The sequence below is a fragment of the Drosophila simulans genome, chromosome 3R (genome assembly GCF_016746395.2).
Source record: "Drosophila simulans strain w501 chromosome 3R, Prin_Dsim_3.1, whole genome shotgun sequence".
Taxonomy (NCBI): Eukaryota; Metazoa; Arthropoda; class Insecta; order Diptera; family Drosophilidae; genus Drosophila; species Drosophila simulans.
Genome location: NC_052523.2, coordinates 2,216,206 through 2,232,590, shown reverse-complemented (window position 1 = coordinate 2,232,590; position 16,385 = coordinate 2,216,206). Strand labels below are relative to the sequence as shown.

At 43.8% G+C, this 16,385-nt stretch overlaps 1 protein-coding gene across 2 annotated transcripts; it reads left to right on the top strand.

The window, feature by feature from the left end:
• The first annotated feature begins 12,467 nt into the window (after positions 1-12,467).
• LOC6726868 (transcription factor castor) lies at positions 12,468-16,312 on the top strand. Of its 2 annotated transcripts, XM_016175929.3 has the most exons (5): positions 12,470-13,032; positions 13,339-13,595; positions 14,077-14,767; positions 14,834-15,249; positions 15,321-16,312. In XM_016175929.3, the coding sequence occupies exons 1-5, from the start codon at positions 12,747-12,749 to the stop codon at positions 15,720-15,722; spliced, it is 2,052 nt and encodes a 683-aa protein (XP_016033376.1). In that variant the 5' UTR covers positions 12,470-12,746; the 3' UTR covers positions 15,723-16,312. The 2 variants fall into 2 exon arrangements, with proteins under 2 accessions (XP_016033375.1, XP_016033376.1); XM_016175928.3 differs by having other exon boundaries at positions 12,468-13,595.
• The last annotated feature ends 73 nt before the right edge of the window (positions 16,313-16,385 follow it).

Sequence of the window (16,385 nt, the reverse complement as noted above, 5' to 3'; positions counted from 1 at the left end):
GATGACTATCTGCGCACTGGGGTGGCTGCTGCAGCTTCGCCAGCAGTGACATCATAAGACGCGACACATTTGAACCCGGCCCAAGGACCTCTGGCTGGATCCTGCACCCTTTGATACCTGGCTGTGGTGCCTCGGTTATTCGATCGCTCGTAAATTCCTCCTGTGCCTAATCTCAATCGCAATCCTTCGCCGATTTTCGCACTGTGGGAATTTTTTGCGGACGGAAGGAAGCGCGATCATGATCGATGGCTGTATAGGGTTTCAGTGGGGTTAAAGGGGCGTCGATCGATTCAGTTGGAAAGGGAAACTTTTAATGGCAGAAAAGCGAAACGTGAAATCCAAAACTGCACTTTTTATTACCGCAGAAAATGCACTTCAATCGACTCATTAAAAGAAATTGTTGCTTTGTATTCCTTAGAATTTCTTCATAAAAGTCTTACTAAGTAAAATAATATTTTGTTTAAAAAGAATTACCAAAATTTAAAAATAAATTTATTGCATTATGATGTTATGAATGAGAATGAAGAATTGATTTCTTGAATATTCTAAGAATATTAACAAGTATTAACTACTTATATTGTATTGACTTGCAGAGGCTAAACTAAATTCGTTGAGAAGTATATAACAGGATGCGTTTTCGACCGTATAAAATATATATATTCCTGATCAGGATTAATATGCGAGTCGTTCTGGTCCTGTCCGTCTGTCTGTCCGTCCGTATAACCACCTTGATCTCAGGAACTAATAAAACTAGAGAGTTGAGATTAGACATGCAGAAACCAGAGACATAGACGCCACGCCCACTTTAAACTTTTAAGCAAACCGCACAAAACTGCCACGCCCACACTTTTGAACAACTTTTTAATTTTTTCTCATTTTATTTCTCAATATCTATCAATGTACCATACAAATTATGAAATTAGCTGAGTAACGGGTATCTGATAGTCGTGGAACTCGACTTTGTCATTTCCTCTTGTTTATATGTACATTTCATTCTATTTTCATTCTAACGCTCTAAGTAATGAGTAATTGTAACAACAAAACAATACCAATTGTCGCTGAAAACCGCTTTATAATCCCCACATTATGCGACTTTAAATTTTCCCTTGCATAACCGCTTAATTATAGCCTAAGCTGTTGCTTTTCCGCATTTTCACACAATTTTCCGGTCGTTTTCGGGGAAAAACCCGTTTGTCCAAATCGCCTCTGGTCCCGCCCTTGACCACAGACCACTTTGATGCATTTTTATTGTGTGTTTTTGTAGAAATTCTGGTGACGCGTGTCCAACAAAAGTTAACCCCTCAATGGGCGAAGCGACCGCTTGACCGACGCTGGACAGGATTCGGGATTCCCCTTTGTTTTGGTCAGTGCTGTCAGTCCGAGTTCGTCCTTTTTGGATAGCACGTGCGTGTGATTAGGAAGTCGCCTTGGGTCGGTCAGCAAGTTGATTTCGTATCGCAGATCTTGTACATAACCAGTACATACATATGGTATTGGAAGGTATGGTACATGGACGCACAGCAGTAGGCCACCATCTCCTGCTGGACGCACAGCAACCCTTTATTCGCGTTATTTTGTTGGAAATTGTGTGTGATTTGAAAATGTTATAAATGCTACATTTTGGCAAAAGGCTGTCATTGTCACGGAAATCGTGGAAAGGGGTAGCTTGGGCATACACATACTGGCTGCAGGATAAAGGATAACGGATGCTGTGTGCGTCGCCTGACAGCGTGTTCAATTGTTGAGGACATAAAACAGAAAAACGCCGAGCGTTTTCATGTTTGCTAAATACTGAAATTCGCTGACCTTCCCGCAGAATTTTTAAAAAAACGGGAGAGCGGAAAAAGGGGGAGGGCCGAGAATTTTCGAAGTTTGAGAGAGCAAAGAGATGGTTTTCGGTTCTCTTAAATGGCATTGCAAAAAAGTAATGAAATCCTCCTGAAACTCACGGCAAAAGTTTGGCATTTTCAAGGACATCACGCATCGTTATTATACTTTTACTTCAACTTTTGACGATCAATCACGAAAAGGTCCTTTGTATTCAAAGGTATCATCAGCAGCTTCGTCGAACAAAAGGTGATCTTCATAAAAAAGTTAGATAGCAAAGTCAAGGGAATCAATGGAAATTTCTATAAACTATTGATGTATGCGGATTTATAGCAATTTAAATAACTCCTGAAAAGTAGTAAAAATATTTTGATGTAAAAGTTAGAATCGACTTGAAAATACCTCCCAAACTGCAAATTTAATAATATTGATCTTTAAAGTATCGCTTTATTTTGACACCTCAAAAATTATAATTTAAATTATTCATTACGAACTATATCTCAATTTAAGTAATATAACTATATATAACCGGCATTCCCATGCCTACTATGTGATTTGTTTCCCATTTTCCGATCCTCAACTTTTCGTTTCTCACACTGATTGCAATCTGCTTCGCTTAAAAAGATGAAATAAAAACTATATGCATAATAATTATATTCAGTGAACGCAAGTAATAAACAGCAATGGCATTGCATAAATTTTCGTAAATTCATTTCGCCAGCTTGCGAATTTTCCGCCGCACCCATGGCAAATGTCAAATGTAACCCAAATGATGCATATCTGAGTTTTCCGTGTGATTTGCATAATTTTGGCATTTTCAATTAAGGTGGTGCTTCGCAGACGCGGCGAGGAGGTGGCGAATCCCAGCACATTTTTGACTTGTGCCAATGTTATGCAAATCCACCGGATGCACCACCGAAGCCAACGGGTTACATGGATTGCCCAGGACAAGCCCTTGATTTCATTTTGATGTTTTGTTGTTTGGCATTAACCGTGCCAAATGTTAATTCTCCTCAAGTGCCGATGGTCCCGTCTTCATTCGGCGACTCCTCCGGCCGGAGAAGATGTCTCATGTTTGGGCAACTCAATTGAATCCCATTAAATATTTATAAGAGCCATGTTTGCGGACCACAAACACAAGATGGGCAAAGTCGATTGGAAATGTGCAAATATACATATGGTTGGGTAATGAGGCTATGCTGCTGCTTAATAAGCAAATGTACTTAAGAAAGTTTATTAAAAATGAAATATGTATTAGATAAAATGTAAAACCTTTAGTTAATCAGGGTAATACTCTAAACTATCCTTTGAATGTAAGGAAACGATGAGCAGCAAGACGTTACATTGGATAGTATCTATCTATCTATCAGATTTCTTATAACGGAACAAGCTTTATAAGGACCGTGTGAAGTATCTATGGCAATCTATGTTATATATTGTTTAAAATTGAATCTTATCGAAATGGCATGAATATTTGCCTAATTATATTTAATTAATAAATGTATATAAAATAAATAAAAACGTTCAATTCAAGCCCTTAAACTCTAGATCGTTTGAACAGACTGCATATCTCTTATAAGTTGGGAAAGGCTTTCTTCTTCTGTAAAAGAACAAGAGTATATCTTAAACTCACTACCCCAACGAACTTATTCAGGGGAAATTTTTAAAATATAAGAAAAGAAAATATATATAAAAACAGGCCAGACGCCTTGTATGCAACAATCAACTGGCGCAGAGATGAGCTGCGATTTTCCCAAGGCTCAAATCCTGGGCATCCATGAATGCAAAATTATATTTTCGCGGATGCCTCAACCCTTTTCGTTCTCAATCAATTCATTAATTTCCCATGCTCCGTGTTTATGCAATTTGCAGTATCGAATGTCACGGAAATGGCAACAATAAAGGATTGTGCAACGAATTTGCGAGCAGCCCGAAGGAAGGACTCAGATGCAAGATGCCAGGATGCAGGTTTCCCTTTTTCGCCAGAGTCTCGAGTGCGAGAGTCCTTTTGCTCAGACAGGCGGAAAACCGTAAAACACTCTTTCGTTTTTTCATGTTTTGCATTTAGGGAAAGGCGCAACCCTTTTCGCAAGGATATCCGCGTCGTATGTAACTTTCACATAAATCTGCAGCAGCTGACGTCATTAGGCTGGCATTTGTCATTCGATTTCCGCCCAAAGGATTGCCGTAGAAAGTATCCTTTTTGGGTGCATTTTCTTGGCTGGAAATTCGAAACTTTCGTCTTGCTTGCCGGGCAACCCCTTTCCTCGATGATCGATGGATTCAGATTAAGAATATAAATCCATCGATCAGCGCGGGGAATTAAAGGATCGCATTGCAGGGTCATTTTCGATGAAATGTTGCCTAGAATAGCTGACAATTTGACTAGACCCATCCCTTATCCCCTAGCCAAATGACCAGCGCAACTTGACCCCTGGCCACCCAACTGTCAACAGATCCCTGCATATATAATCCTATTAATTGCTTTATTATCACAACTTGGACCACGGTCAGCGCAAACAGCTCAATAGTTTTTGTGTGAAAATGTGAGAAATTTCCCAGGCCGGGGGCAATAAAAAAGCAGATCCGCACATCTTGGGCAAAACCAACCCCCCAGATGCCAAATAGGAAATAGCGCCAGCTGATCGGCGCATCGGTCCTGCGATCATCATCAATATCATTTAACCTAATGGACCCTGACCCTGCCCGATCGAGCTAAGCTGTGGCAAAAGTGTCTTCATGCCTGGCTGGACTGCAATCCTGCGATTCTACCTTTTCCTCTCCTCCTGCCTGCTGCCTATTTTCCTTTAATTTTCCTTTGCGAAAAATTGGCAAAGCCAGAATAATGGGATCGGGGTGGGTTTTCCCCTGGGTGAGCAATTCTTCCTCTTGACTGTCCAAACAAATATTAATCAAAACTGGGACAGCGGTATTTGCTTAGGCTTCCTCGATCTTAAATAGTACTTAAGTTTAACAATTTTCCCGTATTCCTTAGAACACTTTCTTAGTATAATCTTGGGTGGGGTACATGTCCAAAGTTTCCGAAGGGAGTGAGCGATTTAATTGTCATATAACGTTACATTCTCGGTTCGTGCCCCTTCGACGCCCTCATTTGACACACAATTTGCATAAAATTTGCAAATCATTAGCGCAGAGTTGATATCCGGAAGTCGGACAAGCCGAAGGGTGCAACACTGATTGCAACTTAATGAGTTGTGTTGACATGTGGAGGTCAGACAGCTAGTCGGCATATTATGGAGATGAGCTAAGCAAATAATGGCTGTAAAATCTGCTCAATAAGCTTTCATAAGATAAAGTTTTAATTCGTTGTGTTAAAACAAAACTAAACTAAAGTTCTTCAAAATGTCTGCAGGGTTGCTTCTTAAAAGGGGGTTAATTTCATGTTTTCCGTCTAATTATCCTTCCACTAATGTTATATGGAAGTATTTTCTTTGCAGCTTTTGTATATAATTAACAAATATGGATTTGTATAGATCTTGATTCGTTTTTGCGAACCAAATGGGAGGGTACACCAAGTTATTGTTTGGTATATAGGTCAGTCTGAAGTGGAGTACACTACCTCTGTACCATATGTAGTTCAAACTATTTTTGATGAAAATAAAATCTGCAGCCGCGTTTAATTGGTATTTCAATCCTTTTTCCTATCCGCACTGCTGCGACTTTACTGCTGCTCAAGGACCGCCCAGTTGTTGACAATGGAAACCCAATCAAGCTGCAAACGTGCTTTGATCATGATATCCCTATACCAATTCCGATCCTGATCCTGCTCCTTATCCTGTTCCCTGGAACTGTGTTGGCGTTGTTCGCCTCATTGCGCAACTGCCAAAACCGAAGATCGAACAAAACGCACAACTGCGTCGGAGTGTTTTCCACAAAACACGACCAGAAATGGGACGGAAAATGCAAAAAAAAAAAGAAATAGTGAGAAAAGGATACGAGGAAAGCAATCGAGCATCCACCCTCAATCCGATGGCGCTGACGATGATGATGATTACGATGAGGATGATGTTGAACACGGAGCACATAACAAGATGTTCCCTCCACAGCATTTGTCTAAGCATGCTGCGTAATCCTTTTTGTAAGGACACGTCGCATTGTGTGTGTGCCTTGTGCTGTGCGTATGAAAGGATTGTGGGACTGTGCTGCAAGGAAGCGAATCCAGGACAAATGCCGGCGTATCTCCGGCCGGTGCGTAGTTTCCAGGCATCCATGGTCGTGAAGATGAAGGGATTCCCTGGAGGCAGCTGAGACGATCGAAGGATGCCCAAAGGATAACAATCCGAGGGGGGCGCCGCTGCTGTTCTGTTTGTTGTGACGATGTAATAAGATTATAATTCCATATTTCTCCTTTTGGTTTGGTTGGTCTTGGTTTTCCTTTTCCCGACTCTCCATTTCTCTGCTTTTCGCGCTCTAGAGTTCAGGGAACTTTGGCAGCTGACCCCGTGGCTTGGTTTCGCAGTGAAAGGACCTTCTTCGGGGGTTGCAAAAAATGCGGAAAACGAAACTTTGAAGAAAGTCCTTGAAAAACGAACCCTTTTCCCTGCAATTAGAGAAATTGCAAAATCTCTACCTAAGTTTCGCACATTTAGGCCGTATTTCTCCAAAAATGGTAAAAAAGGGTAAATATTTGCAGGATGTCACGCAAAGTATCTTATAACGTCGCCCGGTTTCATTAATTTTAATATTGTCATTAGTTTTCGGGATTAACCCTCCGAAAAAGGAAACTTTTTATCCTCAAAAACCCGAAAAAAACGCGTGAGAATTCTCTGCGATCTGTAACTTGAGTCATCGCTAATGATTTTCCAGCAATCTTGGAGACAACTTAAGGAATCTCATAACAATCATCAATCAACTCGGACAGCTGCTGAAAGGACCAATATTTTTGATAAATTATCGCCTAAGTTTCTCCTTTATTTCCCAATAAAAAGCGTGAAAATCTTGAGCCGGAGTTTTCGATTACCTTTCGCCTGCGAAAATGTGCAAAAGTTCATTAAATCAATCGCAAAATCAGCTGCCGGCAAGAAAAAATAACGACTATTTGCCTGCAACCCTCCGAGGGTTAATACCATTAATAAATTATGCAAATTTGAGCCATGTGGAGCGACCTGATGCCTAAAACGCATTTAACAAATATTTGCATAATTTTGGCACAGGCGACTTTTCCACTGAGGCAGGAAACTCCCATCCAGCACCCAGAACACAGGGTTATGCTAATGGACCTGCACTTTCCACCAAGAGGAGGGTCTACTTTACAGATTCGGGTCTGCGCACGCGCGCAATCTGGAAACTTATGCAAATCAATCGAGGAGGAAGGTCCGCCGACATCGAACAAATCGATTGATTTTGAATTTGCATTTGCATTTCAGCTCGGAATGGGCAATGTATACTGAGAAGAGAGGCGGCAGGATCAGGCCAGGACATGGTTTGTCACTTGGTTAGCGAATCGGGATTGAAGTGGATTTACCAATTGTTGCCATAATTGAGTGACATGGATAACGCAGCCAGAGCGGAGAGCGAAGTAGAGCGAGTTGGGAGCTATTGATTACAGAAAAGGTTCCATGCCACATTGTAAAATGGCAACGGAGTACGGAAATCTGCATGAAAATGCGAACAAAAGCCCTTACATTTAGGTTCATTCACAGTCCAACTTCGCGTTTATGCTTTTGCATTTGGATCTGGAATTTACATATGACAATTTCATATTCAGTTACAAATGTTCCGGAATAGAAAACTTTTGTTAGTCGCCTTTGTTAAGTGTTGTTGCTGGCCGGCTCAGTTGATTGGAGTATCGCAGGACGAGTTCGGAGGATCCTGATTCCATGAAGCGGCAAATATTGTAACTTGGCATTAGCATTACACTGGCAAATCAATTAGCCAACTGAAGGGCATGTCACAGACTGAACAGTCGTTATGGGGATTTAATTGCTATTGAAGTCCGTCCACAGGAGAAGCTACTGTACAGAGGAACAAGTTATCAACGTGAGAAAATCCCCGAGAACAATTTGAGCGGAGAAGGTATCTCCCATCTATCTCTCTAATTACGCCAATTGCCTGTGGCACTTCGATGTCTTTGTCCTTTTTCCCAATTTTCACGATTTATGCTAAAAAGTAAACATTAGGCCTTTGAATATTCAATCCGAAGGACTCCTCAGTGGGCATGCACACCCTATTTACCTATTATCCTTCAGGGATAAAGAATATTTTCCGTATTTTCTTCCTTTTTCAGAGACTTTGTTTTGGGATGCGTTTAGCCACAGATTTATTGCCTAAGATATTTCAGCATCTTAACTTCTACCCCCGAAGATGAGACATCTTACCTTTGGATTTCGAATGCATATTTGAGTTACTCTATGCCTGTGAAAGATTGCTGACCCTTGGAAAATGCACGCTGATGGGATGGTTTCATGCTAATAAACTGGCAGATACCTGAGTCGAGATGAATGTATATCTCTGGCCATTCACAATCCAAGTGGACACGTGTGTGGATTTCACGAGTGGAAAGTCAACACGAGTGGAAAGTCAAAGATTATCTCTGGATGGACAGTGACCAATGGGCAGCGCGTGTCCTTAAAGGATAATGGGTTCCTTATTGAGTGGTCAAACAGGTTTCTCGGTAGGGTCTTCGGTGGTCATCTTGACTGGTCATCACATCCTTTTCAGCGCGTGACCAGTAATCGAGAACTAATTGCGACGGTCAGTGGACATGCCCTCCATTTTCGGTCTATTCCCCTAGCACCGCTAATTTATAACGGTTATTTGGGAATCCTTTCAAGGATCTTACAAAAAAAACTTGAGAAAAGATTTCACATCTAATTCTTGTCCTTCGGGTCAGGACCTAACACAATGAAGCCGAAAGCTGCAATTTTATTCGCTTTTGCGCATCCTTTCGGAAGCGGTCCGGGAAAACACAAAAGGGTTGAAGGGTCGCTCGCTGGAAGGACCGCCTCGCCCGAAAACCGGACCGGACTCGCGACCACGAATCAAAAGTGAAAATCACAAGGAAACCGGTTTGGACATTGGCATTAGTTTCCGGAAAGGCCGCGAAGAAAATTCGACAGCGCAGCAAAAAAAAAAGGTTAAAAGGATGAAACCCTTGCAGGATATACGAGCCATATGGCAGCCTACAGCCGGATCTGGTCAGCCTGGAAGCAGTGAAGCGATGCTGCTGCTGCTGCTGGATATTGGGTATCTCGTCCTCATTCTGATCCTGTTCCCGTTCGCGATGCTGCGAGTATTCGGTATCCTTGGGGTGGCGAACGGACGGACAGGCGGGACAATGGCGACCGGGTTCAAAGGGTTCCCTTGCGGTCATGCATTCAAATTATCTTCCTGCCTTGTTCTCAGCGAGTCCTGCGGAGGTCCTGTCCCGTTCGGGAAGCTCTGCGGACCGAGGTCAGCCATTTTGTTGAACCCATGTTCCCCAATTAACGGACATTTCTCAAGGAATTCAAGAGAAACTTTTCATGGGAAGCGAGCAGGGACAATAGATCAAGGTCTTAGTTGGGAAATGATGAAAAAAACTTAAGGACATCAGATTCCACGTTTTGATACGAAATCTTGAGTACAGCGTTTTTCGAAGATCCTTTATGTTTCTTAAAAAAAACTCTTTTTAAAATTGATTTTAAAGTTCAAAAGACATAAAAGATGTTCTAGTTATGGGTTTAGATCGAAGTTTGTATCATTATTCATTACTAAGCAATACATATATTTTATGAAAATAAAAATACATTTTTTATAGAGTTCCCTTAAATTAATAGGTCAGTTACCAAAGCGGAAGCGTGCCAAACTGACCCCTGGAATGACCGCTTGACAACCATTTAATCGTTAACCCCTTGGGTCCGTGGTCCAGAAACCCGTTCTTGACCAGCTCTAAACGGCTGAGATTACTCGGTCGCGTGTCCATCGTGGGGTTGGTCAGTCCGAGATGCACAACTGCCCTGCCCTAACTCCTATCACATTTGCATTGTCTTCGGTGACTTCGATCGCCTTTGTCCATCCACTGCAGCCATCCCTAAGTGGCCGAGGATGAATTCCTCAAGAAGTGTCGACAAAACGCTCGCAAATGAAGATCCTATTAGCATTAAGTGTGGTCATTGATAGCCGAGATTTATGCAAAAGGGACAGCAGCCAGGGAGTCCTTTTCGGGGGTCAGAGGTCAGCAGTATTGCACAACAAAGAGCGAGAATTGGCAATGAATATATTGAAATATCATCGATCTGTGGAATAGGATTTCATTGCCTTCGGGGGTAGAAGTTGAGTTACTACGATGGCTTGGCAATAAATCTGTGGCTAAACGCATCCCAAAACAAAGTCTCTGAAAAAGGAAGAAAATACGGAAAATATTCTTTATCCCTGAAGGATAATAGGTAAATAGGGTGTGCATGCCCACTGAGGAGTCCTTCGGATTGAATATTCAAAGGCCTAATGTTTACTTTTTAGCATAAATCGTGAAAATTGGGAAAAAGGACAAAGACATCGAAGTGCCACAGGCAATTGGCGTAATTAGAGAGATAGATGGGAGATACCTTCTCCGCTCAAATTGTTCTCGGGGATTTTCTCACGTTGATAACTTGTTCCTCTGTACAGTAGCTTCTCCTGTAGACGGACCTCAATAGCAATTAAATCCCCATAACGACTGTTCAGTCTGTGACATGCCCTTCAGTTGGCTAATTGATTTGCCAGTGTAATGCTAATGCCAAGTTACAATATTTGCCGCTTCATGGAATCAGGATCCTCCGAACTCGTCCTGCGATAACTCCAATCAACTGAGCCGGCCAGCAACAACACTTAACAAAGGCGACTAACAAAAGTTTTCTATTCCGGAACATTTGTAACTGAATATGAAATTGTCATATGTAAATTCCAGATCCAAATGCAAAAGCATAAACGCGAAGTAGGACTGTGAATGAACCTAAATGTACGGGCTTTTGTTCGCATTTTCATGCAGATTTCCGTACTCCGTTGCCATTTTACAATGTGGCATGGAACCTTTTCTGTAATCAATAGCTCCGAACTCGCTTTACTCGGCTCTCTGCTCTGGCTGCGTTATCCATGTCACTCAATTATGGCAACAATTGGTAAGTCCCAATCCCACTTCAATCCCAATTCGCCAACCAAGTGACAAACCATATCCTGGCCTGATCCTGCAGCCTGTACTCTGCTCTACTCTCTCACCTTGCCCACTGCCGAGTAAAATGCAAATTCAAAATCAATCGTACTCCGCCCCTCGTCCTCCGGCAATCGATTCGTCGATATTCGGGGATTCCCTTGCTGATTTGCATAAGTTTCCAGATTGCGCGCGTGCGCAGTCGATCAGCGCACCCGAATCCATAATGCGGAGCAAACCCTCCTCCCCGAGGTGGTGCAGGTCCATTTGCATAACACTGGCTGGAGGAGCTGGTGATCCGGATGTCGAACTTCCTACCCGATCGCCCGCTCCGCCTCGGGCCGATGTGCCAAAATTATGCAAATGTTTTACAGCAATAATTTATGCAAATTACGATCCGCAAAGGATTCGGTGGTCCTGCGCAGCGGATGTTACACGTAGATGTCGCCAGCTTCGAATCGAAAATGTTTTTCAGGGGTTTGCTCAGGTTCGGAAATTCTGCAAACGTTTTTTTTATATGCTAATTTTTTTGCAATGGGTCTTAGGAAATATTTGGCATTTTTAATTGTGTTTTTTTGCACGATTGTAATGCAGATTTTTTGCTCGATTGTAATTTTAATTTGGAAATTTGGGTTTTTATTTTTTGCATTTGAATGGATTTCATTCGATTATTTCGAAAAGGACAGGCAGCTGCTCCAGTTTGATATCCTTTTTGCAACGCGCCAATTTCTTAAAAATCATTTCGATTCCCAGTTTTGCCGAAATTTTTGTGCACACAATTTGCATAGAGATGTGATGGAAAAAGGAACAAGGATGCGATTCTATACTTTGTACGTTCTAAGATTTTATTATATTTATGGAAATAGGCGAAAAAGATTGCAGATGCAAATATTTAGTGTGAGAAAGTATTTTTGAAAATCTTTTTGAAATCGCATATAAAAAAAGTATTGTAAACGGCGCAATATTGAAAAATCCTTGGAACTAAAAATTTTAGAATGTGTATTTCATGATAGAATAGAAAATATATAGGAATAAAAACGAAAATGTTTAATAATTATAGTGGTAATAATAGTAACTATGCATTTTCTTGTGCCCAGATAAGTAATTTACCAACTTTTTGCAAGTAACTCCCTTATTTTCCTATATATCTGCGACAAAATTGCCTGCGAACTTGGATAAAATTCCTCTGCTGATCTGTGCTCTTCTTTCATTTGCTGTCCCTTTCTGTCGCACGTTGGCCATGCGGGATTCCTTCACAAAAACGCGCTCCTCTTTCGCATTTTTTTACCGAAAAACCTCTCTTTTCTAGATAAATTTACATGAACGCTGGCGTTTTATTGGTCGAGAAAAGCGAGCTAAAAAACGGAAACCAGCCGAAAACAAGCTGGGTTTTCCACGAGCATTTTCCGGCGAAGGGTCGGTTAAAAAACTAGGGGATGAAGGTCGAACCACCACCAACGGACTTCGCATTTTATTCGTTTTTTAAGAGAGCGAGAGCGGCGAGATCGGTTTTTTAAGAGAATCGGCAGCGAGAGGGTTGCACTTGGGCCTGGATTTGCGCAATTTTTGCTATATTAGCCGGAGGCCGCGGAAGAGTTGAAGCAGTTTGAGCCTCGCAGCCGAACTTTGAGGATCGCTGAGACGAGACGCCGTGCAAGAAAGTCGATGCTAAATCCGAAATCCGAAATCCGTGCTGTGATCTGTGCTGAATATATTGAAGAAATCTTAAAGAATTTTTAAAAGAAACCCCAGTGCTGTGCTGAATATATCCGCGAAAGTGTGCCCCACAAAAATGTCCAACCAAATGGAGTTTATTATGCAACTCTACATGATGAACTTGATGAAGCAGCAGCAGCAAATGCAGTTGCAGCTTCCACAGCAGCAGCAGCAGCAGCTGGCTGGATACACTTACACACAGAACGAGGATATCAGCAGCAGCACATGCGTGCAGCAGCAACAGCAGCAGCAGCAGGAGCAACTGCAGCAGCCACAGCCAGATCTCCGCAAGACAAGAACGCACAAGCGCATTAGCTCGCAAAACACCAACTGTAGTAGTAGCCGTAGTTGTAGTCCCAATAGTAATTTGATTGCTTTTCAAACACAACAATACCCCGGCGCTACAGCGGCAACACCTCCCACTCCCAACACCCACCCCAGCAACCTGGTCAACCAGATGCTGCTCCAAAGCCTGCCGCCGCTGACGCAGCTCATGTTGCAGCAGCAGCAGCAGCAACATTTGCTGACCACCTCCAACCTCCTACTAACACCCACCCACACCCCCAGTTCGCTGGGCAAGCAGGATCCACTGCAGCATCCGTTGCTGCTGGGCCAGTTTGCCGGCTCCGAACCTATGGCCACAAATAACTTTCTTCAATCCTCCACAGTGACCTCCACGCCCATCGAGAGAGAGAAGGCAGCCACACCAGCATCCTCCGCCGGAGCAACTGCCGGCAACCTTTCGGCGGTCCAGGTCAAGTTTGAGCAGGAGTCCGCCGACGACGATGAGGACGATGACAAGCCGCTGTCCAGCCTCACCAGCTGCAGCTCCTCGGGCCAGACCAACGCCAGCTCCGAGAAGCTGCTGCTGTCGGGCGTCCATCCGCTGGAGTCAACCACCGACAGCCTAGACTCACCCAGCATGGTAAGTGATCCGGGGATCTCTATAGCTTATTTTATATTATTTTATCAGCATCAATTTAAAAGATAGTTAAAAGATTAGTACCTTTAAATTCTAAAAAACTCTTATCATCCCAACAACTTGGTTTGTAATACTTCACAAATTTCTTCCAGTTGCATAATTGACCATTTTCCAATTTCCAATTCAGAAAGCAGTACATTTGTTCCCTATTTTGCATTGTTTTTTATGTTTTGGCTATATCCCACGCTCTGTTGCTGTAATTTGAGAAAAACGATTCGTGATTTTCGAGATTTAAGTGTGAGAGTAGCCAGAAAGCTCGCGATTCCGGGGAAAAGAAACAGCTGTGTCGGCAACGCGTGGGTTCCCCTGGTGGCTCGATCGCTGCCCAGCTGGGCACCAGGCAGTCTGAGCTGGGGGACTCACAGATGCATCCGTGTGTTGGTATTGACTCTAAAGTTCTTCCACCCTCTTCTTCCCACTGCAGTATACGCCCGTTAAGCAGCCAGCGGACTCATCGTACCACATCACACCCGTCGACAGCGATCTGACCCCCAACACACCCCTGCAACCTACCCAAACCATCTCCCTGCTGACGCCGCCGTCAAGTGAGCAGAGCAAGAGCCTGGTTAGCCTCTCGGCGGCCAGCGGCCTGGACGCTCTGCTCCAGAACGAGGAGGTACTGAAGAACCTGCGCAAGGTGTCCTCCTACCTGGAGTGCGAGAACAGCCTGTGCCGGCAGGAGAACCTGCGTGAGCACTTCCACTGCCACGAGGAGCCCTGCCAGGGCAAGATCCTGAGCAAGAAGGACGACATCATCCGGCACCTGAAGTGGCACAAGAAGCGCAAGGAGAGCCTCAAGCTGGGCTTCGCACGCTTCTCCTCCTCGGACGACTGTGCACCAGCCTACGGAGAGGGCTGCGCCTACAACTGGAAGCAGACCCACTACCACTGCGTCTACGAGCACTGCCCCAAGGTGTATGTGAGCACCAGTGACGTCCAGATGCACGCCAACTTCCACCGCAAGGACTCCGAGATCGTGAACGAGGGCTTCCGGCGCTTCCGGGCGCACGAGACCTGCCGCATCGAGGATTGCCCCTTTTTCGGCAAGAAGATCTCCCACTACCACTGTTGTCGCGAGGGATGCACACACACCTTCAAGAACAAGGCCGATATGGGTAAGTCTACTTGGAAAGCTCAATAGCTGAACTTAGTTAATATATCATAACTTTCTCCTTGCTTAGACAAACACAAAACTTATCATCTGAAGGACCACCAGCTGAAGATGGACGGCTTCAAGAAGATCCTGAAGACCGAGGTGTGTCCCTTCGACGCCTGCAAGTTCTCCACCGTCTGCAACCACATCCACTGCGTCCGCGAGGGCTGCGACTACATCCTGCACTCCAGCAGCCAGATGATCAGCCACAAGAGAAAGCACGATCGTCAGGACGGAGAGCAGGCGTACCAGCAGTTTAAGATCAAGCAGGACGTGGAGGAATCCTCCCTGGATGCCACGCCCCAGCAGCAGCAACCCACTAGCCTTAGTCAGTCCCAGGGCAGCAGCTCTGTATGCGTCGGCAGCAACACCTCCACTCCACTCTCCTCTTTGTCCGCCGAGCACTTCCTGGCACGGAAACGCGGCAGGCCACCCAAGAAAATCGTAAGTTTTTCTCTATATTTTAGGTCATTTTCCGCGATATTAAATAGGCATATTTTCTCAATCCACCACAGCAACTGCCAGCCGATGCTCAGCAGTCGGAAGCCAAGCGCCCAAAGGTAGAAGATGAGTCCTCCAATCCCGCCAACCTCCTGCCCCAGTCCCAGCCAGCAGCCGCTGTGCATCCGCTGACAAGTGGGCTCTTTCCAGGTCTCCTGCCCGCTGCCGCCGCTCCTGGAGTGGATCCCACAGCCCCTAACTTCCAGCTCACCCACCTGATGGCCCTCTTCCAGCTGCAGAATCCCCTCTTCTACCAGAACCTCTATCCGGGAATGACCCAGAATCCCTCCATGCTTGGCAACCTGGCAGCACTTAGCGCCGCATCAGCAGCAGCGGCGGCGGCAGCGGCGGCAAATGGAGCCGGAGTCCAGCAACCGAAGGCGGAGTTTAGTTTTAAGCCGGAGTTTAAGGAGTAGGAAGGATGCGTGTCCTTAGGGTATTTTGCTAGCTAGTTAGTTCGACCGACGGACATTGGACATTGTACATACGCGCTTTAAGCAGGCTTAGGTGGGTTTTTTGTGGGTTCAGGCAGGTCCAGGACAAGGCATCCTTCCCTCCACAAAAACCAACTCAGCCACACTTTGAGAACCTAGAAGTCCCCATTCAAAGTGTAGCTGAATTGGCTTTTGGCAAAATTTTCCCCTTTAGCTTAGATTCTCTCAGTGCCACATTAATTTTTAAAATTTTCAGCCAATTTAAATAAAAAAGAAGAACTTTCTGAACTTTAGTTTGACTAAACTGTGATGTTTTCATTAGCGTAGCCTCATATAATTGATAGAGCGAGAGCAGGATATGCAGGATATGCAGGACTTGGGAGACTTGGATTGTCAATAACATAGCGTCTAAGCATTACATTGTGTGTGATATACTAATAAATAATGGCTAATTGTTTTTGCTTTATAATTTAAGAGAACAATATTATAATAAATAATTATAAACTTTAGTAAAAGCAGCATTCTTCTATAATAAATAAGTCAACTCTACCTGAATAAATTATATGATGCCTATTAATTAAAGACAAAATGTTTGAATTATTGGGGGTTACTGAAGTATTTTACATATATACCCAACCAGACATA

Bases quoted from the DNA above. Each gene is read 5' to 3' on its own strand.
- LOC6726868 (XM_016175928.3), top strand. From the start codon at position 12,747: ATGTCCAACCAAATGGAGTTTATTATGCAACTCTACATGATGAACTTG. The intron at 13,596-14,076 runs GTAAGTGATCCG...TTCCCACTGCAG, and splicing joins GCCTAGACTCACCCAGCATG to TATACGCCCGTTAAGCAGCC. The intron at 14,768-14,833 runs GTAAGTCTACTT...CTCCTTGCTTAG, and splicing joins CAAGAACAAGGCCGATATGG to ACAAACACAAAACTTATCAT.